The 26,020-nt window shown below is 40.8% G+C and overlaps 1 protein-coding gene across 8 annotated transcripts in view; it reads left to right on the top strand.

The window, feature by feature from the left end:
- Pde4d (phosphodiesterase 4D) overlaps window positions 1-26,020 on the top strand; it is a 1,369,715-nt gene that overhangs the window by 1,176,857 nt on the left and 166,838 nt on the right. For all 8 annotated transcript variants that reach the window (XM_040728825.1, XM_040728824.1, XM_005065549.4 and 5 more), the window contains 3 exons: window positions 114-305; window positions 17,939-17,975; window positions 23,249-23,322. In XM_040728825.1, coding sequence (XP_040584759.1) covers window positions 114-305; window positions 17,939-17,975; window positions 23,249-23,322 — 303 coding nt within the window. The remainder of the gene's footprint in view (window positions 1-113; window positions 306-17,938; window positions 17,976-23,248; window positions 23,323-26,020) is intronic.

Here is a 26,020-nt window from a genome sequence, read left to right as displayed (position 1 = left end):
GAATTTTTACTAAGAAGAAGCGTCCCATCATTCCCCAAATCAAGCTGACTCCTTTGCTGAGACCTAGCATGCCAGTACACACACCAACATAAATCTTTTTGCTCTGTTCACAGTTTCGATGTGGACAATGGCACATCAGCGGGACGGAGTCCCTTGGATCCCATGACCAGCCCAGGATCTGGGCTAATTCTCCAAGCAAACTTTGTCCACAGTCAACGCCGGGAGTCCTTCTTGTATCGATCTGACAGTGATTATGACCTCTCTCCAAAGTCTATGTCCAGGAACTCCTCGATTGCCAGCGATATGTGAGTATAAGGGTGGGCAGAAAAGGCAGAAGAACTTAGATTTTAGCAAATACATCTCTGCTTGGATGATGTCATAAAGGATGATTTCATACAACTGTATCCCCCTCCCTTGATGTTGAAAGTGAATAAAATTATCCAAAGAGAAGATGAATAGTAGATTTAACTTGAGTGAATTGTAACACTTGATTAAGGGGACAAACATTTTCTCAGAAAATATATTGTTTGGGTAAAGTAGAGTTAGACATTTAATAGGAAATTACCCTTAAAATATCAGTTTATATTTATGTAATATTTGTGTGTTTTAGATACTCAACCACATGTGAATTTACTAATATTTTTTAAAAATGCCTTAAACTTGGGTTGACAACCCCTATGATTTTAGCATGGACAGTATCTTGACTATATCTTAATTGATATGGGTACAGATGTGAAACTGGCAATATTGTTCAGGCGTTTTGTACACATTAAACCAGGTTTTGAATATAAATCACCAGAGGCAATATTATACTTGAGTCCATTTAAGCCATGGCAGAGATTATAAATTAATTAAAACTAACAGGTTAGTGGATAATATGGGGATTACCAACTCATTTCTCCAGCACATTTTATTTGCACACTTCCTATACTGTCAGTATTCTTTCCACATTGAGGAAACTCCCGAATAGCTTCCGTCTCATTCCACATATGCATTGTCGTGTTTGGCAATGGATACAATTAGCCTTCTCTCTCTTCTGGATCTAAACATTTACCTGCTACATGGAACATCTTCTAAGGACACTATCTCTGAACCTACTGACAGGTCATCATATAGGACCCCTGTGGGTCTAGCGTTATTCTTGATACCTTAAATGATCACCAAGGCAATAGACCAAGTGACATCCCCAAATGGGCTTCTAGAAATGAAGATGGACTTTGCTCAGTTTATAACCTTTAGTTCTTTGTCCCTACTTCTCCCGGCAGTCATGTTACTGATGACTATTCTACTTGAATAACTTCCCTTTGCTAGTGGGCCTAATTCTGTGTTATTCTTTTCCTTCTTCTATATGTTTTAAAAATACTCATAGAGTGTTTATTCATTCAAGCACAGTGAGGATGTTCCTTGAACTGTTAGTCTGTGGGGAAGGAAAGGCTGGTATTAAACAATATGTAATAAAATATGAGTACCACCCTTGTGATTTTACAAAGCACTACATACATGCAGAGCATGGGGCCAGGAATAGCTCTCTGCCCAAAGAAGATTGGAAGAAAGTAATGAGTTCAGGGAAGAGTTTTGCAAAATTTGAAGTATAGAGGCCCCGGTACATTGAAAGCAAGACATTCCTCTGGATGTGAGGAGCAAACATAATAAGAGAGGAGGAAGACACTAAGTTCATTGGAGCTGAGAGCCCCTGAAGTTCTTGGCTTGGATTTGGCCTTGGTTATGTTTCATTTTTATTATATTTTGGCTATTATTTTCTATTTTGAAATGATTAGACAGTGAAGAGAAAATAGGCAAGGGTTCATATCAAATTTCACAGAAACTAAATTGGCCACATATGATAAAGATCTAGATCAAGCAAAAAGATTGGTTCAGACATAAGAGGCACAAGGCCTACAGGACTCTGTGTGTGTGTGTGTGTGTGTGTGTGTGTGTGTGTGTGTGTGTGTATGTGTGTGTATGGTGCGCACATGCACACGTGCATGCATGCATGTGTGTGTTTGCACATGTGTGGGGGTGTAGCTTGTAGAGAAAAAAACACAAGGAGTGTCATAATTGTGACTCTGACTGAGCAAATAAATGGTGGTATTTACATGAGGAACAAGGAATAGAAAATGAACAATATAATTCCAGACACTAAATAGAGTAGTATAAAAAAACTTGACAGTTGTTGGCAAGGGAAGAACAAAGATGAGAAATAACAGTCCACCGGACTAGAAGAAATAAAAAAGTCAGTTACCTTCTATAATTGCTAGTGTTTAGATGTCATTTGAGTGAAGCAAGTTGTCGGCTAATGGAGTTAAAAATCCAATAGGTTGGGAGTGAATCAAAAGTGGTTCTCCAAGCCAGTGAATGCATATTTTTAGAAAATAGATGAGACAAGGGAGTGAGACAATTAAAACTGACTAAAGAAGAAATAAATTCAAGAGAAAAATTACAATTAATAACACTTGAGCTCAGTGAATGCTGAGAGGCTAGAAATTAAAAATCCAGGAAGGGAGGTGATTATAGATAAATTAAAAGAGTTACTGAAACAAATAGGATATTGAGCTAAAGAAAGTTTCTGGAAAGGTAGTAGAGACTGGGATTGTATTCTTTAGGAAGGACAAAGAAGAAACAAGTAAAAGAAGAAATTTAAATATAGAGATGAAGGGTTAAAAGATTTAGAGAATTCATGGCTAATTATGGCTACTTGTCCATTAAACAGGATAAAAAGACAAAGTTACTGCATATTCAGGCCTGGTGGTACCCACCTGTAATTTCAGCTACTCAGAGCTTGAGGTGGGATGGTGGTAAACTCAGACTGTTTCAGCTATTAAAGGAGTACATTTGGAGGAGTCCAGGACCATCCTGGCAGTACAGTGAGACCATCCCTCCAAGTAAAAAGTACAAATAAGGCTGAAGGTGTCGCCCCTAGTGGTAGAGTGCTCACCTAGCATAATTATGTGAGACTCTTGATTAAAATGCAGTGCGGAAAGGCTGCTAAACTGATCAAACAAGAAAGAGAACAACACACCAGAGAGATTAATAGACAGCTAACTCAATCCAAGAATTCCCACAAGTAGTCAATAAAAGCCATCCAGTCCAACTTCATTAAAAGTGAAACAACAAAACATAGCACCCCTCCCAGGGATTATGGAACTTTGACGGAGAGGGTGGACAAAGGACAAAGAGGTGTATGACAAGAAGAGGTCTTCTAGACATGACATGATGATGCCATCATACTCATGGACTCACTGAAGCTATGGCTATCTGCATAAGACCTACAGAAGATTGGGCCTGTCAACATTTCATCATGGATGGGGAATGGACCATGAGGCTCCAACCCTTCCTGCGGGACTGTAGGCAATTAATTAAAAGGCAAAAAAAAAAAAAGAAATAGAAGTATGAGGAAGACTGGTTAAAAAGAAAGTAGGAGAGGGGGGGATGGGAATGAAAATGACTAAAATTTGTTACAAGAATGAAGAAACTGTCAAGCAATTAAAAATATTAAAAAGAAAGGGCAGAGAAGAATGTGTAGTCAGTAACTGCACTCTGTTTAATGGCTAACTGTTCACTCTCTAAAATTCTAGTAAAAAAAATGGGATGCTGATGCATACAATCTGTGTGTGTCTCATACCTCTTATTCAAGTGAAGAAAGATGAAATATGCACCTCCATTTTTGAAAAGCTGGTAATATTTCACATTCTAAAAAAGCCTTTATTTCCAAAGCCGTATACAAGAATGGCCTCATTTTACCCTGTACCAATTCAAGAGTTCCTTTATCTGCTCGGAGGACTCATGTACAAATGACAAGTTGAATCAGACCATGATGCAACTCTGTATATTGTTGAAAATAATGTCTTGACGTGCTCAGTTTTCTGAGTCCCTCTGCATATTTCCCTGGGAAAAATGAGCTAGCTGTTCCTTTCATGCTTGATGAGAAGCTAGATAAACAAAATAATTGTGACTTCATATTTAATTTAATACAACATCTATCTTCTACACATACATGACTAGGCTTTCCCTTTATTTGATAGCTTTTGTGGTCATGTGTAAACCTCAGATTCCTTTCACTTCCCTATACTGATGCTGTAAAGATTGTTCAATATCCCTAGCTTCATTCCACAGTTCAACTGTGCTTTATGGAGAATGATATCATTAAAATCTAGTTTGCAGGCTTAATGATTCTGTATATATTGTTCTTATCTAGCTTCTCAGTAGATAAAATCCCTTAATGCCAATGAGAGTGTTTGTTTGACTGAAATGTTTTAGAAAAACCAAATTCTCTTTATGTTCAGATATATTTGTTTAATGAATTAGGAACTGAGAATAAAGATAATAATCACTTCTTGACAAGATGACATCCTCGTATCATCATCAAATAAATATTAATAAGTAGCTGAGACACAGAAAAAACAATAGTGATGGTCATAACATAAATTGTGTGTGGATGTTATGCTTCTTTTCTGAGTATTTTCATATCCACTGTCTCATTTGATATTTCAGTTCTTTCAATAACGATATTAATATGTTATTTGTGAATAGGAGATCCAAATTCAGAAATATTCATCTTTTCAAAACACAGTAACAGTTTTGATCATTTGTAAAGAACATTATTTTGATGATACCATTGTGAACAGTATTTGTGAGTAGACAAAACTCATTTGACCAACAGAATTGTTATGAAACGCTATAAATTTTGATGAAAAATAAACCGACAAATCTTGTAATACAAAAAACAATAAAGTTGCCATGCATCTGACTCAGAAAATATATACATTTCTATATGATTAAACAATGCTCAGAAATCCATAAATATTCACTTATTTAAGGCAGACAATTCCCAGGAGCTTCTGCTCCATTTATTACTTACAAATGCCACAACAGTGACTTGGTAACATGCTTATAATATGAGCATAAGTACCTAAGTTTAGATTTCAGCACCCATGTGAAAAGTGGGTGAGACAGTGACACACACCTGTAATCTCAGAGTGTGGGATGTTGAGATAGGGAATTTCCTGGAGGTCAACAGTCAGTCTAGTATGCCAGTGAACTCCACGTCCATCAAGAGGCAGAGATCACGACTCCAAAGTAAGATTAAGAAGCAATGAAGAAAACACTCCCTGTCCATGTCTGGCCTCACACACATGTATAAACAGGTGTACATGCCTCCTACACATGCCTGTCCATCCACAGGTACACACATACCTAAATGCAAACACACACACACACACACACACACACACAAATACACCATTGCTAAGAAGCATAGCAGTGTTAGCATGATCATAGTAAGAAAATAAATATAGAAAAAGTAGATGTGAATCACACTTAATAGTAAAACATTTAAATAACTGTAGACACAACAAGGGAAATGAAGGTTGCCACTGCAGTGGCATGAAGAAACATGAGAATGGCAAAATAAACAGATAATTCCATGTTTCTCACAGGTTTTCAAAATAAGTTTAAAATTACTAGTATCACAGTAACAGCAAGTTCTGGGGTTGTCCATTACCCAAAGAGCCAAGGTTGTGAGCATTTGAAGCCGTGAAAAGATGCTCTATATTGCAAAGATTACAGGAAAATGAGCAAGGACAAAAGCGTACTTACTACTTTTGTCACTGCTGTGGCAAAATACCATCCACCCCCACCCTGAAAAAAGGAAGGAGACTGCATTCTGGCTCATAGTTTTCAGAGTGCTGTCCATCATGGGAGAAAAAGTATGGCAGTAAGAATGCCACCTGTATGCTGGGCGGTGGTGGCACACGACTTTAATCCCAGCACTCAGAAGGCAAAGGCAAGTGGATCTCTGAAAGTTCAAGGCCAGCCTGGTCTACAAAGCTAAACAGAGAACCCCCCTCAAAAAAAAGAGTGCCTCCTGCTGTAGTGTGAGGGTGTGGGGAGCCTGTCCGGTTTTATTCCCTGTCAGGAAGCAGGGATGGAGTGACTGTTGATGTCCCACTTGCTTCCTCTCATTTGTTCAATCTAGGACATGAGGCTATTGGAGGTGGAACCCACAGTGTGGATGGGTCTTCCCACCTCAGTGAGCCTCCCTGGAGATGTCTGCCTAGACATTCTCAGAGAATCATGTCCTAAGTGATTCTACACTCATCCAACTTGACAAGATTGTTGTGTCCAAGTTGCAAAGTCCCCAGAGACCACCAGGAAGACAGACCCACTAAACTGCAAAAGCAAGGTTTTAATTGTTCATTCAACCATAACAGGGACCCCATCTAGCAAGGTGACACAGCAGCCTCCAGAGGGAGTGAAGTTCCCTGTCTACTTCTAGGTTTTAAAGACAAAAGTTACAGGATTACATCAGTAGGTACAAGTTGATTTCTGATTGGTTGACATTTGGGAACAATTAGGAGAATTTCTCAAAGTCATATTTTGGCATGAAATACCTGTGTACCAATTATTTTCATTGGTCAATGCTGAGAGGGAACATTCTGTGGTTTCTATGGCATTGTCTTGTTACTTGCAGGTAGCCTATTGCACATAGATACCAATAGTTTTCAGAAACATATCCTGGCCACTACAGAAGAGGTTTCTTTTGTGGCCAAACAGTTCCCAGAAACTAAGTATCTAGAAGGGGGGTCTGGAGTTTCCGTTTTGGCCCTAGGCTCTGGGAAGCCTGGGGATCTGGAGTTTCCTTGTGTCAGAGCCTGTCATGGCTGCTAAAACAGGGGCTGAGTGAGGTTCTGGTCCCTTCATTTTTAAAAGTGAAGCCTTTAAGTTTAGTGTACCCCTTTCAGAGATTAATCACCACACAAGACAAAGATCACTTAACCATAAAACTGTAACCCCTTGACTGTAAGCTTCATCTCAAACCAATTAGATTAATGCCTCTTCCTCCAGATCATCTGTGCAGTGGTCCACGAGGGTAGAGAGAGAAGCAGGGAACAGGGTTGGATGGCTGTGGGTTCAATGGAGACAGCCCTCTGGGAGATGATTTTGTTGAATCATCTCAGCTTTATTCCACAGTATAGGAAATACATAGGATTGGGGAGCCTGGGGACAAACCCTGATTTGCATTAAGTGGCAGGCTCCTATTATAAGGCTTCTTGGCAGCAGGGTCCTATATCTAAGCTCCAAGTATAAGTCTTAGTTACCATATGTGTGGCAGGGGAGGCTTCTAGAAGGAAACTGTGCCAACAGTCACCCTAGAGATAATGCTAGCATCCAGGCATAGAGACAGCTTTCAGATAAGGTCACTCCTCCCTCCCGGCCCAGAGACATTCTCCAGATAAGGGCAGGTAGACAGTAGGAAGTCTCGCTGGGGAGGGAGTTCCTACTTCTGCCAGTTTGGAAAAAGCTTCCAGGCCATGATAAACTGTGACCTCTGGCCAGCAAGGCCTTCCAACAGATTAAAATGAATATACCTGGATAACTGGATCTCTTTCCCAAACCTCTGCTAAACAGATCATGGCATACAGAATCCAGAGATGACTAGACAATTCTTCATTCATGTTTACACATTATGTTCATGCATTTAGAATATGCAGTAAGGGCTGAAGGCATAGTGATATGGGTGGATTCATCTTACCACAAAGGCCTTGGTCACACTTGACTTCCTGTTTCTGTGTCCCTTACAAATATGGTTAGAACTTTGCTGTTCTTGGGAACTCTCTTGTGCCTAATAAGTAGCTTGGATAGAATTGCACCAGAGCTGAGGCAGAAGGATTGCCTCGGACTCTTTCTGAGGTGTCTCAGAAGGAAAATCAAAACCAAAACAGACATGGCTCATTACAAAGATTCTATTTGTCACCAGACTACAGAAATTTGTGTGACCTCTCTTAGATAAATTCTCGATTTTAATACACTATATAGTCACAGTTCTCTAAAGGAGCAGAACTGATGGAATGAAAATATACGTGAAATATCTTAGAGTTCTTTAAAATCTGTGTTCTGGGTAGTCCAGAAATGGCTGTCTCATAATGGAAAGGCCAAGAATCTGGTAACTGTTAAATCCAGGAAACTGGGTGTCTCAGCAGTCACAATCAGATGCCAGAGTCTCAGGGAAGTCCTAGAGAGCTTCTGGTCTTCAGGTTACCCTGGAAGAAGTAGTAATTCCTAATACCAGCAAATAAGTGCCTCAGTCGCAGGGTAGATGAACTCACAAGCAAGAGTGTAAGAAAAGCACTCACAGGTGCCCCAGAGTCAATTAAGAAAATCCCTCAAAGGTGAACTTGGTTTTTTAGTTGATTCCAAATGTAGTTAAGTTGACAACTAAGATCAGCAGTCACATATACTCATTTTAAAGTCAGTTGATTTGCCAATGAAAGCCATCTTCATCAACTGAAGTAGGAAGGTATAGATACCTAAATATCATTCCCCAGTTCTAGACCTCTCCCAGCTTAGGATGTTGGAGTAAAGAGACTAGGAGAAATGAGGCCCAGAGGGAATTATACAAGTGTGAGGGAATGTTTAACTTTTTAAGGGAAACGAAATATTTGTCAATCAGCTGTAACACCAACAGCTTTAATTTTTTGATTTTGCAACCCATTGAGGCTTCATTCTTTATAAAATTGGATTTTCAATAATTTATGGATAAAAACAATTACTGAATAGAATTCCACGTGGAATGGGAAATGTGAGAGGCAGTATCTAATCTCTTGCCACAGCAGGAAGTGGTACAGTGCTGAATAGGTATTGTTAGGGGAAACCTTATAAAACTGTTTGAATCTAACTACTTAGTGACTACTGAGAACTACAGGACACTTCTGTTGGCAGAGGGGGTGTTATAAATAAAATTGATGAGGCATCAGAAACACCATGAACTAAGCTTGAAAAGCTCTATGTTAAGTTATTTGCTTTATTTATATCCTGAGAATTGGAGCTAGACTAACTCTCCATGTGGGGAGCAATTTATTGAGGCATGGGAGTGGCGGAGAACCAGAGATAACAGGTTCAGCACCATCATCTTTGTAACAGGATCTGTGCTCTGTTCTTGGTTCTGTTAGGACACATGATTGCCCAGATCTTTTACTATAATCCAAAGTCACACAATTATGGTTAATATCTAGGTGCCCAATCTTCTGCTTTTGTAGCTGGTCACAGGTGTTATTGTTAGTGTGCCATGTTGATGTAGACTGATGCAGATGTTTAAGATTGCAAGAATCGCATCAGCAAAATATGAGATGGATAGTGGACATCAAGCTAAGTTTTCCCTTCTTTATTTTTTCCTCTCCTTTAAGTCTTTTCCCCCTACTTTTGTTAATAACTGTTATATTTTATTACAGATTCAAACAAGTTCTTTTAATGGCAAAATCCAAACTAAGCTTGAGCTTTGAGTCTTCAAACTAAGCAATTTAACACATTAGCTGACATATATTTTGTATTTTTAATTTAGTCACAATCCTAATGTTTTGATTGCCTTTAACATGGCAAAGATAAAGAGTGAATGAGAGAAGGCTTTAATAAAGTGAGGTGTTGTCATGATGGCTGGTGTTATTGCATTGTTCTGCAAGCTTTCAAAATAACAAATTCTCTGAGGCATGCATACTATTGTCCCAGTTATCATTGCTAAAGTGAAGACACTTCCCAAAATCTTATAAGATGAGAAAATAAATAGTAATCTTAAATTAGAGAGAAAGTTCATTTTGGCAAAACATCTTATTTCTATGCATTTCCACTGTATCCTCAGAGGAATGTATTCAAACGTTTTATCTTTTCTGCTTATTGATTGACTTATGTAGAGTCTCACTATGTAATCCAGGCTGCCCTTGAACTCACAGCCCTCATTTTGTCTCAGCCTTCTCAGTGCTAAGATTACAAGCATGCACCACTCAATCAAAAGTACAATTTTCTTTGTTTTGTAGGTTTGTGTGAATGTGTGAACATGTGTGTATATGAGTGCAATGAATGTATACATATATGTACAGGTCATATCTACATGAGCAGACACAAGACAATATCTGCATATACTCCTCCACTCTGCATTATTTCCTTAGGCAGTGTCTCCCCCTGCATCACAAACTAAACTGTTGGTTAGCCAACCTAGTAATCCCTTGTTGTCCTTCCCCCATAGTACAGTACTGGCTTTACAGGCATGAAATTAGCCATGGCTAGCTTTTGTTTTTTTTTTAATGTGAGTGTTAGGATCCAAGTTCAGGTCCTCATTCTTGCATAGCAATTCATATCCACTGAGCCATCTCTCTAGTCCCATTTTTCTCTTCTTGGTCTTCATATGCACTATGTTCCTTAACACTTTCAATGGTGAAAAAATTATAAATGAGAAAAGCAGTCACCTAAGACTTTCTAGCCTCCTATATTGTAAATGAAACAGCGAGGTAGTAATTACTTATGTAACTAAAAATAAAATAAAATAGAAGTGATCTTGGACATTCAGCAAGTCTTTAAAAAATAAATACTTGGTTGCATAATTATACTACTATCTCACTCTTTATGAAATATAGCACCTACTTCAAACATGTGGAATAAGAACCGTTTAATAATTAAAATGATTATCCTATAATATAAAATATCAGAATTCCTGCTATAAAGCAAACTAATATTATTGTCAAGGAAGATCTGGCTCATTTTTCAGTGTGCTCTTAAAGAAACAGAATCTCTGAGAGCAATATGTGAATTATAAGCTGACTAAAGTCAGGCAAATCTGAACACCATCTTCAGGGGACAAAAGCTAACCCCTTAGTTTGGATAGTGCTTTCATGTAACATGGCCCTAGATAAAAAAAAGCAACCAAACAAAACAAAACAACAACAACAAAAAACAGACCTAAAACAATGGGCTGTCTATCTGCCCTCTTGAACTTGCAAAGGACTTACAGTTTTAACTAGTTGTGGACATTGGGCCTGGTGGCTCTCACTTTGTTCTCAAAGCCATAACCATTTTCCTCTGGGTGTTGAGATCAGAGGACAGAGATGAGATCCCTGTCCCAGTGTATCACAAAACAGAAACTTCCCGAACTGTTAAATCTTGGTGGTGGGTGGTTAACAGGAGGTAGATGGTGGCAGGCTTGGAAAAAAGAGAGGAACTGGCTTTTCTAGGAGACACCCAGCATGTGTTTTCTAGCACATTCTGAGAGGAGGAATGTATAACCAGCTGACGTGCTTGAATGAGGTATACTCTGTTACTAGCTGAGCAGTATGAACAGCAGCGATGCCATTCAAGGTGTCATTTTGAAGGCAACGCAGATCCATGAAAACAAGACAAAAATATCACGTGACTCAAGCATTTTTTTGTCTCTGTTTATTTTTTAAAATCCTAGACAGGGAAGGAGACAGACAGCTGATATTGAGACACCAGCATAAATACCTGCTCCACTTACACATCAGTCGCTTGAAATATGTATTTTGCCTGCCAGTCTTGGCTCCTTAGCAAACAGTTTTCAGTCTTCCCCCATCCTATTCTCTGAGCCATATAAGGAAACACAGCTACACTGCCAGATACAGTCAGAAACATTTAGATAGCATATCACAGATATGGAGGGGAAAAGCCTCACTACACCTATAGTTTTGCTTCAGAAAAACCAAGTCAAGAGTGCAGACCTGAAGCCTCACTTGTGGACTTCTGGCACACTGGCAGTTTCGGGTTGGGTTTGGTGAAGGGGTTTCCCTATTGACCTGTATTCTTTCCTGTGTCTCTCAGACCTTGTGTTAACTTTCCCACCACTGCCTTGAGTCTTTAGGGATTTTCCCAGCATTGGGTCAAGAAGGAAGTGCTGTCTCCAGATACTGTGAAGTTGTGTCTAAACTCTCATCAGGCATCAGTGCCTGCAGCCCTCTCCTTTGAAGCAAAGACTAAAAAGTGGAAGGAGAAAGAACAGCAAGTCAACGCCCTACAAATGCAAGAGGCTGTGGCATTTACAGGATACCATGCAAATGATTCATAGGATGATGTCTCCTAGTCAATGCCCCAAGTGCCCCGAGGACCAATGCCTTTTCAGTTCCTGTTTCACTGTCGGGTAGAGCAAAGCTGGATGCACAACTCGTTCCTGCTTGGTCCCCTCAGAATTTCAGAATTCAGTATAATCACCAAGGCCAGAGGTGTTTGCTTGACTTTTGGAATGTTTGCTTGCAGATGATGGATAGCATATTCAGTGGCACACACAGAAGCACAGAGACTATCTCCATGACTGCAGAAATTTCCATTGAGTGGCATTATTCTAGAGACCTGATATTTACTTCTGCAGGGCTTCATAATAGTTTGTTTGAATTTGAGCAACCAGGAAACAAAATGTTCAAAACAAAGCAGTGGAATTTTGTTTGTTTGTTGTTTGGGTTCATATCCAGCTACATAGCACTCTCCATGTCTTAGGATTCCAAGGCCCATTAAAATGTCAGAAAGCACATGAGAGGCCCTCACAGGTCTCTGGCTGCTTGTTTTGGCATGTAAAGATTATTAACAAAGAAATTCTGGCTAAAATGTACAGTCATTTTAACTTTTAAAGCCATGATACTTTGTCTCTCTCACACACAAAAAGCATAACCTCATGAAAAAGACATGCTATTCTAAGGAACACTGAAGCCTTTCACCCTTCATGGCACAGCCCACATTTTCTGCTACTTTGACAAAGACCAGTGAACTCTGCCAGACAAACTCCATGTCTCCAGGAAAGCAATGGCCTCTGTCATTTATCAAGCATGTACTGTCTCTGAACTTAGGCTCTCAGACCCGGGTTCCTTGTTTTGGAGTGGGAGTATGAGAGTCCCCCCTAATGTAGCGGAGTCCTACGCACTAGAACCTGTATATCCTTAGGTTTCTGGCACATAGTAGGCTGACAAGAAGTCTTCAGTATTTAATTAAGCCTTTCCTTTTAGTCTAGCAGGCCCATTCTATTGTTGGTAGACCTTTAAGAAGATTGCACTCACTAGCCATAAATCTCCCACACAGAGGAGCACTCTGGAGAAAACCTGAGAGAGCAGGGCCAGTGACGTTAAGAATAAATGAAACGCCTGTCAAAAATGTACACTGTGAAAGAGCCTGTTCCTAGAACAGAGTGAGGGCACTTGTGGAGCCCTGCTCCCTCTGGGTACTCTGCCCTCTGCTTCTTTCTCCCTCCTGTCAGGAAGAGCAAACTCAGCCTAGTACTCGCAGGCCCCAGTGTCCACTTGTGACGCCAGCACTCCTGGAAAATTCCCTCCGCTGCACCAGCCGTTGTTAAGCAACGTATTCTGATGTGCTTTGTGCACATGTCTGCAATCATTCTCTAAGCTCCTTTGAAGTTGGAAACCTCTGTACATAAATGTGAGAAAAGATTATTCTTGCTCCCCCATAGAGCGGCACAAACTGGATGGGGTTTAATTGTCATCATGCATTTTCTTTAAGGAAGCCACAGTTTCTTCTGACAATATACATGCAGTGAACAATATATATATATATACATGAACAACAGAATGTTTGTTCATGTTGTATAGTAAATTCTCACTTTATGCTTTATCACCAATGCACATTCTAAATGAAGACCTGGGCACATGTGAGCCCAAAACTAAGGATTTGTGTTTTCAAGTTCATGATGTCCACTTATTTATATTTGAGGGTGTGCTTGTGTAAATATACACCTGTGTGCATGTTCATGTGTATGCAGATGTGTGTGCAGGTACACATTTGTGTATATGAGGGACACACATGTGGAGGCCTGCGGACAAATGGAAGTGTTGTTCCTTAGGTGTCATCCACATGTTGTTTCAAGACATGGTTATTCAGTGGTCTGGAGCTCACCAGATATAGTAGACAGGCTGCTCAGTGAGCTCTGGGGATCCATCCATCTTGCCCAATGCTGTGATTAAAAGAATACACCGCCATGCCTGGGCTTTTTAAATAGGGATTCCATGAATCGAATTCAGCCCTCAGTCTTGTGAGGCAAGTGATTTTCTGGTTGGTCCATCTCTCTTGCTTTATTTATTGTTTCTGACACTGAGTGTCTTGCCACCCAGGCTAGCCTTGAATACTATATAGTAAACTACAACACTGAACTCCTGATTCTACTTCCCAAGTGCTAGGATTACAGGCACAAACCACTACACTCACTGTTAAGGTTTGGTTTGGTTTGGTTTGGTTTGGTTTGGTTTGGTTCATTCAAAGATCAGGCCTGCTCTTAACTCTTTTCTAGAATGTATTTTTTAACCTGCACATAAGATATTGTCTGCATTTGAGATGTACAATAAAGGTTTTAATATGAGTCTAAATTGTGTAATCATTGGACCGAGCTAATTAATGTATCATTTTCTATACAGTCATTGCTTCTGTGATGAGGAAATCACATGTTAGCTATTTTCAAGTGTACTGTGCATTATTGTTCATTGTGACCAACAATTTGTGCTATAAATCTCATGAGTTTATTCCTCAGAAGCTTTTAACCCCACCTCACTTCCCAGTGCTAGTAACCAATGCTTCGCTCTCCTTCTCTAAGCTCGGTGTTTTGCTTTGGTTTTAGAGTCCTCACACATATGATATCATGAGGTGTTTGTCCACCTTATTACACTAAGCATAGTGAACCTCAGCTTCATGCATCTTGTAACAAATGCTTTTCTTTTTAAATTCCAAGTCCTATTGGGTGGTATGTATACCACATTTTATTTGTCTTCTGTCTTCCGGCCTATTGATGAACACTTAAGATGAGCCTGTGTCATGATTCCTGACTACTGGGACTACTTCGGCAATGAACTGGGAGCTCAGATATCTCAGTGACATGTGCTGCCATTTTCTTTGGCTGTATACCCTAAAATGAATTGTGAATCTTCCAGGGGCAATATTTTCAACTTTGGATGAATTTCATAAACTTCCTCTGTGAATGAAACCACTTAGAGTCCTAGTGGCAGTCCACAGTTCCTGACACCTCTGTATGGTCGGTTGTCACTTTTGATCTTTTCTTGAAGTATCTTTGACCTTTTTTTTAATGAGCCTGTTGTACTGCTGTTGACGTAAAGAAGACACATGATCTTTTGATATTTGTTTGTTGTTATTTTTTCAAGATAGGGTTTGTCTGTGTAGCCCTGGCTGTCCTGTGACTTGCTCTCTAGACCAGGCTGACTTTGAACTCACAGAGATCCACCTGTTTCTGCCTCCCAAGTGCTGGGGTTAAAGACATGTGCTACCACCTCCTGGCAGTCTTTTGCCTTTTAACATGATATTAGCCTCTCAGAAGTGAGAGTTTATATATTGGTTTAAATTTGCATTTTTCAAATGCTGAGTGCTTTTAAGCACTTGTCAATCATTGGTACATTTGACCTGGAGAGTGCCTGTGATTCTTTATAATGTGGTTATTTGAATTCTTGTGATGGAGTTGTTTATTAATTATTAAAATGTTAACTAGAAGTGAGATATTTTAGGTATTAGAACACCAAGTGCCTTCTAAGGTCATGGCATTTTTCTGAAGCTAGATGATAAAAAGATATGGATTTAGAGATATCTGGGGGGCAGGATGCCAGAGGTGTACCCCAGGTCCTCCTTACATGTGCTAAACAACTGCCCTATCTTTAAGCAGCATCCATAGCTCTTACTTGGTATTCTATAATTATATGAAGTCATAAGTAATATTTACAAGGCTGATGTCTGATACAAATTTCCCTGTGGAGCAGAATAAGGAAATAAGCCACTTTTCTGAATGCCTAATTATAGGTAATTGGAGAGATTTTGCTTCTGTGTGTGCATGTGTCTGTCTTTCAGTGTGTATGTATGTATGCATGTATGTGTATATGTGTGTGTGTGTGTGCTACTAGAGATTGAACACAGGTAAGCATGCTCTAAGTGAACTATTGAGCTGTATATAAGACCTTTAAATATATTTTTATTTCTGAGACAGTATCTTGTTAAGTTGCCCAGGCTATCCTTCTACTCACCCTGTAGTGCAACCAGGCACTGAAGTTTTGTTCTTTCTGCCTCAGGTCCTTGAGTAGCAGGGATTGTGGACCTGTCCCATCAGGTCCAGATTAGAAATCTGACTTTAAGAAACAAGAGGTAGCTAGGCTTGGTGGGGCATGACTTTTATCCCAGCATCCAATAGGCAGAGGCAGGTGGATCTCTGTAGTTCAAGGCTAGCCTAATCTACAACACAAGTTCCATCCCAGACAGAGTTACATGGTAAGAATATGTCTATTTAAAAAGAAAAAGGAGGAGGGGGAGAAAGAGAGAGAGAAGGGAAGGGAAACAGCAGTCAGGCTATGGAAGGAAGAAAAAGAAGGGAAGGAAGGAAAACAACAAGAAAAGAAACCACCATAAAGGCCTCCAGCACTGAAACTGACAAGAGGCAATGTCTCTAAATTCCCACAGTCTGGAAACAGTTACTGAAGGAATTGCATTATCAGAAGCTGAATCTGGCAGAACTTAGTCTTCTAGATGGCAGTTCCCAACCCCTATTGAAGTGTTGTACATATGAAAGTTTGCTTTTGAGTCTCATGGTTTCTGTCTATGTTTCTGGCTCTTTAGTTCAGAAATGAGACTGGAAAATAGTGTAACAAGGACACAGAGGCAAGGGAAAGATGGCCAAGGTGTGGAGAGTGGAAGTACTGCCTTTTCTCTTATCGATGCATGCCGCCGAACCTGTCCTCCAGGTCTCCGGTAGCATGGGCTCAGGAGCCAGCATGCCCTTCTCTCAGAAGAGGGGAGAAGTGGGATTCCTTATGGCCACAGGTTTTCACCTAGCTCAGGGTGACCAGGGTAGGTGAGCAGGCACAGGGCACCTCCTTCCACATCACAAGACTCAATACCAACGTGACACTAACGTCCACAGTGATTGCAGGGGCTTATTCTATCTATCCCAGAAGTGTCTGCATTTGCTTCTTTCCCTAGTACTCCCAGAGAGAAGTCTGCTTTCCTCAATGGTGGTCTCATCATCATAAACCCATTATTGGTATTATCCCTCTGCTCCTTGTACTGCATGACTCATAGGTATTAGTTTGGGGACTTAGGTCCTTTTCAGATGCTTGGGAACAAGCTGACAATTTAAGTGAACAGCGCTCAGTGAGGATTATGTCAAGGAAATGGGTGTGTAAAATAACTATATTCACCTAATTTAAAAAATCTTTTCTGAAGGAAAATTCTTTTCTGAAGTGGCATGTGGCAGTGTACACCAGAAATCCCAGCATTCACAGGGCCAAGGTGTGAATGTGATCTCACACCAAAAATGTAAGATCAGTCTGATATACCAAGCAAGCCTCTGTCTTCCAAGATAAGTAAAAAGAAATGACCAAATAAGACAGCTTGTGACTGGATAGATTAAGAAATAGCCAACTAAAATCTGGTACAACTTTTCCTCGACATATTCATCCTGGGAAAATACTGCAAAGAGTCCCAGGTCCAAGTTTCTCACTTTCTTTCAAGAAGAATGTCGCATGGCGTCTTGCATTTCCCCGCTTCTCCAGGACATGTCACAAGGACACCTTGCTCTTGTATCCCCCATCTACTGGAGCTGACATTACTGTAGCAACAGCACTCACAGGGTAATATTCCTCTGCTAGTACAGTGACTGGAACACGAGTCAGCTGAAAACGTTTCCTGGGGTTTTTATTAGTGCATGTACAGTTCCTGGCCTATCCACGGCTTCCACATGGCCCGATACAGATCTCTTGATTCGAATCACCTACAAATGCTAGATGGCCCAGGGTACTCTCATGGAAGCCACTGCTGTGGCTGGTTTTTGCAGGCATCCCTGGCTAAGTTCCGCAATGAGAAGTCAAGAGTAAAGTGCAGACCCAGAGCTCAGGGCCCTTTGCTACTTACTGCACATCCTTTGTGCCTCAAAAGCGACATTGACATTGGTTGGTAATCAAGGATCCCCTCTTTAGACCAAGGGAGATGGACAATGGTTAGCACTCAGAAGACATGTGTTCAGCCCAGTGGCTGGGAAGGACATGTACTAAAGACAAAGATGGGGTTACCGTAATTCCCAGTGGGGTCTTCTTCCAATAGAACACACCATTTAATATTGATCAAAGCTGGGCAGAGCACTGTGGGAGACATCTAACACTGCATTTGGTTTGTCTTTCAGACATGGAGATGACTTGATTGTGACTCCATTTGCGCAGGTAAGCACAGCTTGGAGTATGCAGGCTTCTCACAGATTTACACATTTGATGTGGAGATTTTATTCTGATCCTTAATGTGACTTTACCACACAGGAGTGTGCGGATGCAGATTGTTTGGCTCATTCAAATAATTAAAAGGCAATGATGGAGAACATAGCCTTAGCCCCACACATGTGCTTTGGGTAAGGCTGTTAGACCTGAGAAGTGTCACTACCTCAGATAACAAGTGACCTAAGGGAGATAGTACTCAGCTAGCCCCTGTTTCCCTAACTGGAATTAGCACCTGAAGGAGAAGACTGTATGTATCATGGATTAAATTGCATATAGTATAATTAGTTCATGATCTGTGTTTGAAATTCAATAATCCTGTTCAACCTGATACTTTATTTACTGCCCTTTTTTTAAACATGTGCTATTTATACAAAGATTTAGCTGAGTGACACATTTGTGTTTGTGTGTAAGAGACAAAAATGTTTCAACTCCATGGCATAGATATGAGATGTTAAAATGACCTAAAGTGTTTGGAAGTGTATATAGATGGTTGAGGACCATTTGTTTAGTTGAGCACCAAGAGACCTCAAACTTCTTGGATAGATCTAATTATTTAAGTCTATAGAGTCTCTCCGTGTTTTATTCTAATGCCCAAATCATAACAAGATATAGGTACTAACTAGCATCTGAACTCTTATATGCTAAAGTTTTTGAGCTTTCTCACATAAGGCTCCCTGACCCACAGGAAACAGTATTAGCTTTAATCCATTTGTGTGTTTTATTTTAGAACAAATCTTTTCTGTGCTCGAGTCATTTAGTTTATTCCCTTAGCCATGAAGTCTGGTGTTTGGAGGCAGACCCCTGGCCTGCCCCTCATGCCCCCACTCTTTTCTTCCCTATGAGCAGAATAACCATTTAGCCGAAGTCCTTAGGGCTGCTGAACACAGGAGTTAAAGCTGAGCTGAAGCTGGAAGCTGCCTGTGTAGCCAGCTGCTGCTTCCCCACAGTCCCACTGGCTGTGACTACCTGGGTCCCTGGAAACAAACGTCCTTGTGTCCTTTATATGTGGGAGATAGGCCTGCTCTGAAAACCACCCCCCACACGGGGTGGGAGCAATCACATTATTTTGTTTATGCCAAACAAACTACAACACCTAGAGAGTTTCAGAGGGGGCAAAAGATACAGTGGTTGTTAACACGATGGAGAATTATTGTTCCACTAGTAATAGGTCATCACCAATATATTTTTAAGCTTCATGTCCCTTCCCATTGCACCTAGTAGCAGTGCAGCCAAATTCATTGAATACACGGGGACCTCTGCTGGGCAAAGGGAGAAGATCATTGTCTCATTTCAGTGGCTTTATGTTTAACTTTTCTTAAAAACCAACCAACCTAACAATTTGTATATCAGGATGAATTACATCCTTCCAGATAGCTCTGTTCATACAAGGCTAAGTCGTTATGAAATCACTAAGAACTTTCTGACATAACAGAAGCATTCACTTCACGTGTTTTAATAAAAGTATAACTTGGAGAGAGGTCTGATTTTTCAACCAAAGTAGCCTTTTTTTTTTATCCTGTAAATAACTCCCCACTAGTTCCCCCCACCCCCAGGTGAAGCCTAAGTAAGGAAGTGTCTTTGACCTCACAAGGACACACTGCCTCCTCCCTGCCCTGTAGCTCATAGTCTGTATTCTACTGCCACCCAGTGGCATAAGCTGTGTATGGACTGGAAAACGATTCAGAAAAAAATTTCCATCCCTTCACTTAAAAATGGACAATTTTTCCTGTAATGTTATCACTACAGGAAAAGATTTATAGTTTTTCAACATTCTCATACTTTTTGGTTAGGTTTTTGCTTGCTTGTTTGTTTTCCTTAAACAACTATATGTTTACTGGGAGTGGAAAAGGAGAAAGGAATGATTTTTTAATTTTCTAAGCCTAAGCCAGCTGGAAGAAACTGTAGAGACCCTTTGATAGTGAGAGTTAGTTAAAGAGACAAGAAAATCCTAGGCCCTGCAGAGCGTGGATTTTAGCTTCTGATTCTGGGGCTGAAATTATGGCAGGGAGCTGCCCTGGAGTGGAAAAGAATCCATGAACTTGTGTCCTCACTCTGGGGCTCTGGTGAGCCCTGATCCTCTTTTCCTCATTGTCTGGCAAGACTTGCTTCCCTGCTTGTGTTCCAAGAGACAGGAGTGTTTGAGGAAAACGTCATGATATTTGTAAGAAGAGCGCCAGAATCAATCACCCAGACCCAGGGCTGCACCCAATATGGCAGAGTACTATGGAAAATTTCTACTTACATTTCTGCCACCACTGTGTGGGTTGCAGAGTGGGAGATACTGTTAACATTTAAATATAAAACATATAGAGCAAGCTTTGTCCCATCACAAACAAACCAAAGCAATGAGCTAAGGCATACCCCCAGGTGTCTTCAGTGTCATTTACCACATCAGAGTTCACAATTGCACAAGCAAAGAGTCAACAGGCAGGGGCGGGCAGCCAGTGCCAGAGGGAGGTTTCTTCTCTCACTCTTATGTTGAAATGTGTCATACTACATGTGTAGTGAATATGTAAGGCAGAAATAATAATAAAACGAGCAGTTAAGAAATGTATAGTATCAGTTCTTCAAACGATGCTTAAATGTCCCCTCTCCCATCCCATGTGTCTTCCTGTTCAAAGAAATAAGTCATTTGTTTTTTTTAATTTAAATTAGAAACAAGCTTGCTTCACGTCTATCCCAGCTCCCTCTCCCTCCCCCTCCTCCCAGCCCCCCACCCAATCCCTACTCCATTCCTCAGGAAGGGTGAGGCGCTCCATGTGGGATCTCCAGAGTCTGTCATTTCGTCCAGAGCAGGATCTATGTCCTCCCTCAAGAGTCCAGGCTGAGAGAGCATCCCTCATTGTGGGATGGGCACCCAAAACACATTTGTATGCCAGGGATAAATACTGATCTACTACCCAAGGCCCCATAGATTGCCTAGGCCTCCTCAGTGACACCCACATTCAAGGGGTCTAGATCAGTAAGTCATTTGGTTTTTATCTTGATTATGGAGATACTTTTTGCTTGATAATACTTTTTTTTGCTGGTTAAATTCTTCAACATCCAAAGATAGGAATTATTTGAAATAAATACATAAAACATACGCGATAAAAACCAAGCAAATATTCAGTTTAATATATTAGAAGTATAAAAAAAAGTTGAAAACCTTTCTATAGGCCAGGTGTGGCAACAGGTACCTTTAACCCCAGCAAGCCAGGAGTGAAGCAGGCAGATCCCTGAACTGGAGGCCAGTGTGGTCTTACACAGTATGTTTTAGGCCAGCCAGGGCTATGCAGTGAACCCTATTTGAAAACAAATCTCTCTACAGAAGACATTTGTTCATGAACAAATGTACAAATGTCTTCCTTAATGGGCCAGTGCTTTGTTTTGTTTGTTTTTGTTCAAACGATCAAAAAACTATGAATGACCTGCAAAACAGTTTCTATATAGAAATGAAATACTCAGTTCCTGCTTTTATTAGCCAATGGCCAAAGGCACTAAACTTAAGTGCATTTGAGAAAAAAAATCTTAAAATTCTGAGGTTAAAACCTTTGTCTAGAAAAGGGAGTCCTTAGCTGATGCAATAACTGTATTTCAATGCTTTGTTGACATGTTTGATATTGACATCTGAAAACACAAATTAAGTCAGCATGATTTCATGACTAGATCATTAATCCATTTGCTTCTGCATCATTCAGAATTTCATGCTTCATGAAAGTCACTGTGGTCTGACGTCAGCAGCTAGCTATTTGGATACTCCGTCACAGGCAGTGTGACCTTTCAGAGCTGCGTGTGATAATGAGCCAGGTTTTCCAGTGACTGGCTGGCTTCCTAGGAGGCACCGTGAACTCCTTCAGGGGGACCGCTGAAGGTCACTACTGCAGAGCATAAACAGCTCCCTTTGACTTGCACAAGTTCCAGTCAACTTCCTGAGGCACAGAGTGACTTTCGTCTGGATCACTGTCCCGTGAAGAGACTCAGGCGCAGTTCTTGAGTCCCTAGGTCAATTAAAAATCCGAGAATTCCATGTGTCGCCACTGATAAGCATTATGCTAACGTCTGTGTGTCAGATAATTAGCTGGAAGTTTCCATAATGGACACACAGTCACCGTATACTTTTTGCTTAGACAATGTTCTTGGCACTAACCTGTAGTTTCCTTTAACCTTCTCAACAACCCTGTCAAACAACTATCTCTGTTTAACACACAGGAAACCGAGGTACAGGAGGTGTCATAGTTTGTCCAAGTGTGGACATTTAATACATAACATATACCAGGGCATGGGAAGTCTGGTTTTTTTTGTGTGGTTTTTTTTTTTGGTTTTTTGTTTTTGTTTTTGTTTTTGTTTTACAAACTCAGAGCTCTAATAAGCATGGAGGTCTTTATTGGCACCCTTAATCCTACTAAAGATTCTGCCCCTGAGGAAAGTAGCCTATTCTAGGAGAAAGTGGGGGTCAGCAGGCTCCCATAACTTCTCTCCAGGATACATTGCCATCCCTTAGACATCTTCTATTTCTAACTGGAGTTAGGATAAAGAGGCTAGCAGAGGTGAGGCCATCTACTTCCTGGCATGTTCACATACATGTAGATCTATTGTATTCATGCATTCATTTCTCCAACACAATTTTACTGAACACTTTCTTTGTTCTAGGAAGTGTACAGAAAAGTACCCTTTATATAGAGCACTGGTGTTTTCTGTGATCAATGCCTCTCTGGGGGATTTCTTAAATTCCACAATGTGCACAGTCGTTCTAAGGGCGAAGAGTATCTGTAGACTAACTAGCTAGCACAGACCCGTGCAAAGATGGAAAAAGAACTAAGATTTAGTTAGCCTGATCTAAGATCATAGGAATCTTGAAAATTTTTCTGAGAATTCAGGGCTAATTTTATGTTTTAATCACTAAACTGAAACTTTCCTAGTGTTTTATATATAGTGTGCCATAATTGCAATTTCTGGAGACATTGTATAGATGACGGTAGATGAGCCTACTGCTGCTACTGTTACAACAAGCAAGGCCAGTGAGAGGGGCTTTCTACACAAATCTTGAATCTAACCTCCCTGGATTTCATATTCCAGGATTAAAAACTTTCCTAAGTTCTGGAAGAGTCTGTAATGGTATATGAAACTGAGTTGCAAGCAATATAAAATTTCTTCTTTAAAAAGCATTCCAACTTCTATAACTGCATTCCAACTGGCACCAGTTCAGGAATCCTAAAAAAAATCTCTTTTTTTTGTCATAGGTCTTGGCCAGCCTGCGAACCGTACGAAACAACTTTGCTGCATTAACTAATTTGCAAGATCGGGCTCCCAGCAAGTAAGCTAAGCTCTCTCCTTCCCCTTCTGTCCAAACCGTTAGTGTCCTCTCAGCTTGAGCTGACCTCAAGACAATACATTAGACATCTGTGAACCACTGCTGCTGTCCAGCCGTGTGCTCTGTCTCGTACAGTACCTACTTCATTTTCTAGAGTTACTCTGGTGTTCGACAAGTGAATGAATGCACTGATCCCACCTTGTCAGAAGCCACCTGGAAGGAAAGGGCCTCTGCCAGTTACACTCACAGCACTACCACAGGTCCTACTTACTTTGGAAATTACCCACGGGTTGTAGTTTGTTCCCATCGGTATCCCCAGCTCCCATCCTAATACAGTGCCACCACCCTGCAGGTGCTACACACAGTCAAGGGGTGGGAAAGCATCTGCACCCCAGCTGTGTGCTTTGAGGAATCCATTTTTCCAGTGGCATCTTCTGTGCGGCATGGCCAGCTGTACCGTGTCATGCTGACCTTAGCAAGCTTCTTGGGCTCTTCACACTGTATAGGAACAGTCCCCTCACTCTTGTAAAGCCTCAGTTCAGCAGGAAAAAATTAAGTTATTTCCTTGCAAATTTCCTCTGAGAAATGGAGTTCTTTGTCTTTAAAAGACAAATAAGAAACAAACCTCCTTTAAGTCTCCTTCAGTTACTGTCACCTCGGTAAACAGCATTTAAACTCATGACAGTTGGTCTGACAGGTGTGACAGATGTGAGGGCATGATACTGGCCCTCGTGTCTCTGAAGAGACGTCCATTCTACACCAAGCAGATTTCCAGGGACAGAGCAGATTTAAATGGAAAGAGGGATGTCAGAATCTCATAGCTAGCCCTGGAATGTCCATCTAACTCGACTGGGTACAATACCCGTGCTGATTGATGGCTACCAAACCAAACAGTTGTTCAGCAGACTACAAAAAGAGCCAGCACATTTAGACAGTGCAGATGTGTACCTCATCTTTGTTTAAAGCTAAATCAGATCCCTGGGCCATCATACTTCAGGGGTCAACCTCCTTACCGCTAGTTCTGTTCAGGGACAGCAAAGAGCACATTGTATAATAACTCTAGAGCAGTGGTTCTCAACCTTCCTAGTGCTGTGACGCTTTAATACAGTTTCTCATGTTGTGGTGACCCCAACCACAAAATTATTTCCATTGCTACTTCACAACTGTGATTTTGCTGCTCTATTTTTAGAGATGCGGGTTTGCTGAAGGGGTGCTGACCCTTAGGTTGAGAACGGCTGCTCTAGAGGGCTCTGGAACATTTCCAAGTTCATCATCACACTTAGGAGAGGGGATGTGCCTTTTTTATTTTCTCTAGGAAAGGCTTTGAGGGAGAATGTGCCTAGGCTTGACCCCAGATGGGTGACCTGAGGTCATCACTGACATTTTTAAACCCACTGTTCACTTCTATCACCTTGCTCTCTCGCCATATACGTCCCAGAAGTGAAGTTTGGCTCATTCTTCACCAATGATATGATACACCAATGTCTTCGTGTTTGTAATGATCCATACTTATGTGTTGTTGTTACTCTTCGAGGTGCCATGTTGCCACATGTAGGCCCCAGAACTGATCCTAGGAAAAGATAAATAGTAACAAGGCAATGATTTCCCTTCCTAAAACTATAGAAAAGCATGACATCTTCATTTGATTTTCCCATGCCAAGGGAATACTTTCTAAAGTTTTACAGAGCAAGGAGTGCATGAAAATCCTTATCAATAAAGTCTAATCTACAGCAGTGCAACCCTGCGCATGCTGTCACACGTGCATAATCAACCTTGAGCAAGAACATAGCCAAGCTGCATCAGCCAGAGAAGCTGTCTAAAACACCAAACTCTTGTTTTATGAAGCATTTATTAAGTTCGCATTGCCACTTTTTATTTAATAATAAAAATATAAAGTAATACATGTAAATCTCTGTACGTCTTCAGTCACACAAAATTAGAATACAAAACATGCACCAATAAACATAAGAACAGTGGTGTGATTGAGTAGAGCCAGTGGAAGCCTACATAATGTTAAGACTAGTTCTCTAGGTGTCCTGCATCTTGGCTTACAGACACAGCCTATCAGCAGGGTAGATGTCAAGAACTAGCCACAATCTGCACATATGTGTGACTGTCCAGCTCTCTCTCTCTCTCTCTCTCTCTCTCTCTCTCTCTCTCTCTCTCTCTCTCTCTCTCTCTCTCTCTCTCTCTCTCTCTCTCTCTCTCTCTCTCCCTCTGTGTGTGTCTGTGTGTGTGGTGTGTCTCTAACATACACTGACACACACACTCTCTCTCACCCCCCCCACACACTTGTAAAAGTGAGACACCAGAGCAGAGTGTGGCATTAGTGTGCCAGTCCTCTAGTTCACATCTTAGCTCTGATATTCTGAAACTTTCAACTCATCAAACCTCACTGCTTTCTTCACCAGCAAACTACACGCAATCAGCTCACCAGCCTTGAGGCTTGTCATAAGGATTAAGTGAGAAAACTCATGTAAAGTACACAGTGCAAGACTTAGTGAGTGGTAACCACTAGAAAAAGCTCGTGTTTGCACACACATGCACACACATGAAAAAGGCCTTAGGTGTTTTGCAGACAACTGGGACTTTTCAATGCTGCTGCCCTTTGAAGACTACCAGTTACATGAAATAACTTTGAAAAGTTTTATTTCCAAATTGTTTAATGGATGTCTCATAAATGACTTTGCTTTTCAACATA

Source organism: Mesocricetus auratus, unplaced genomic scaffold, assembly GCF_017639785.1.
Source record: "Mesocricetus auratus isolate SY011 unplaced genomic scaffold, BCM_Maur_2.0 Super-Scaffold_100020, whole genome shotgun sequence".
In the NCBI taxonomy this organism is placed as follows: domain Eukaryota; kingdom Metazoa; phylum Chordata; class Mammalia; order Rodentia; family Cricetidae; genus Mesocricetus; species Mesocricetus auratus.
The sequence above is the reverse complement of the archived record's forward strand: the minus strand, read 5'-3'. Positions and strand labels throughout refer to the sequence as shown.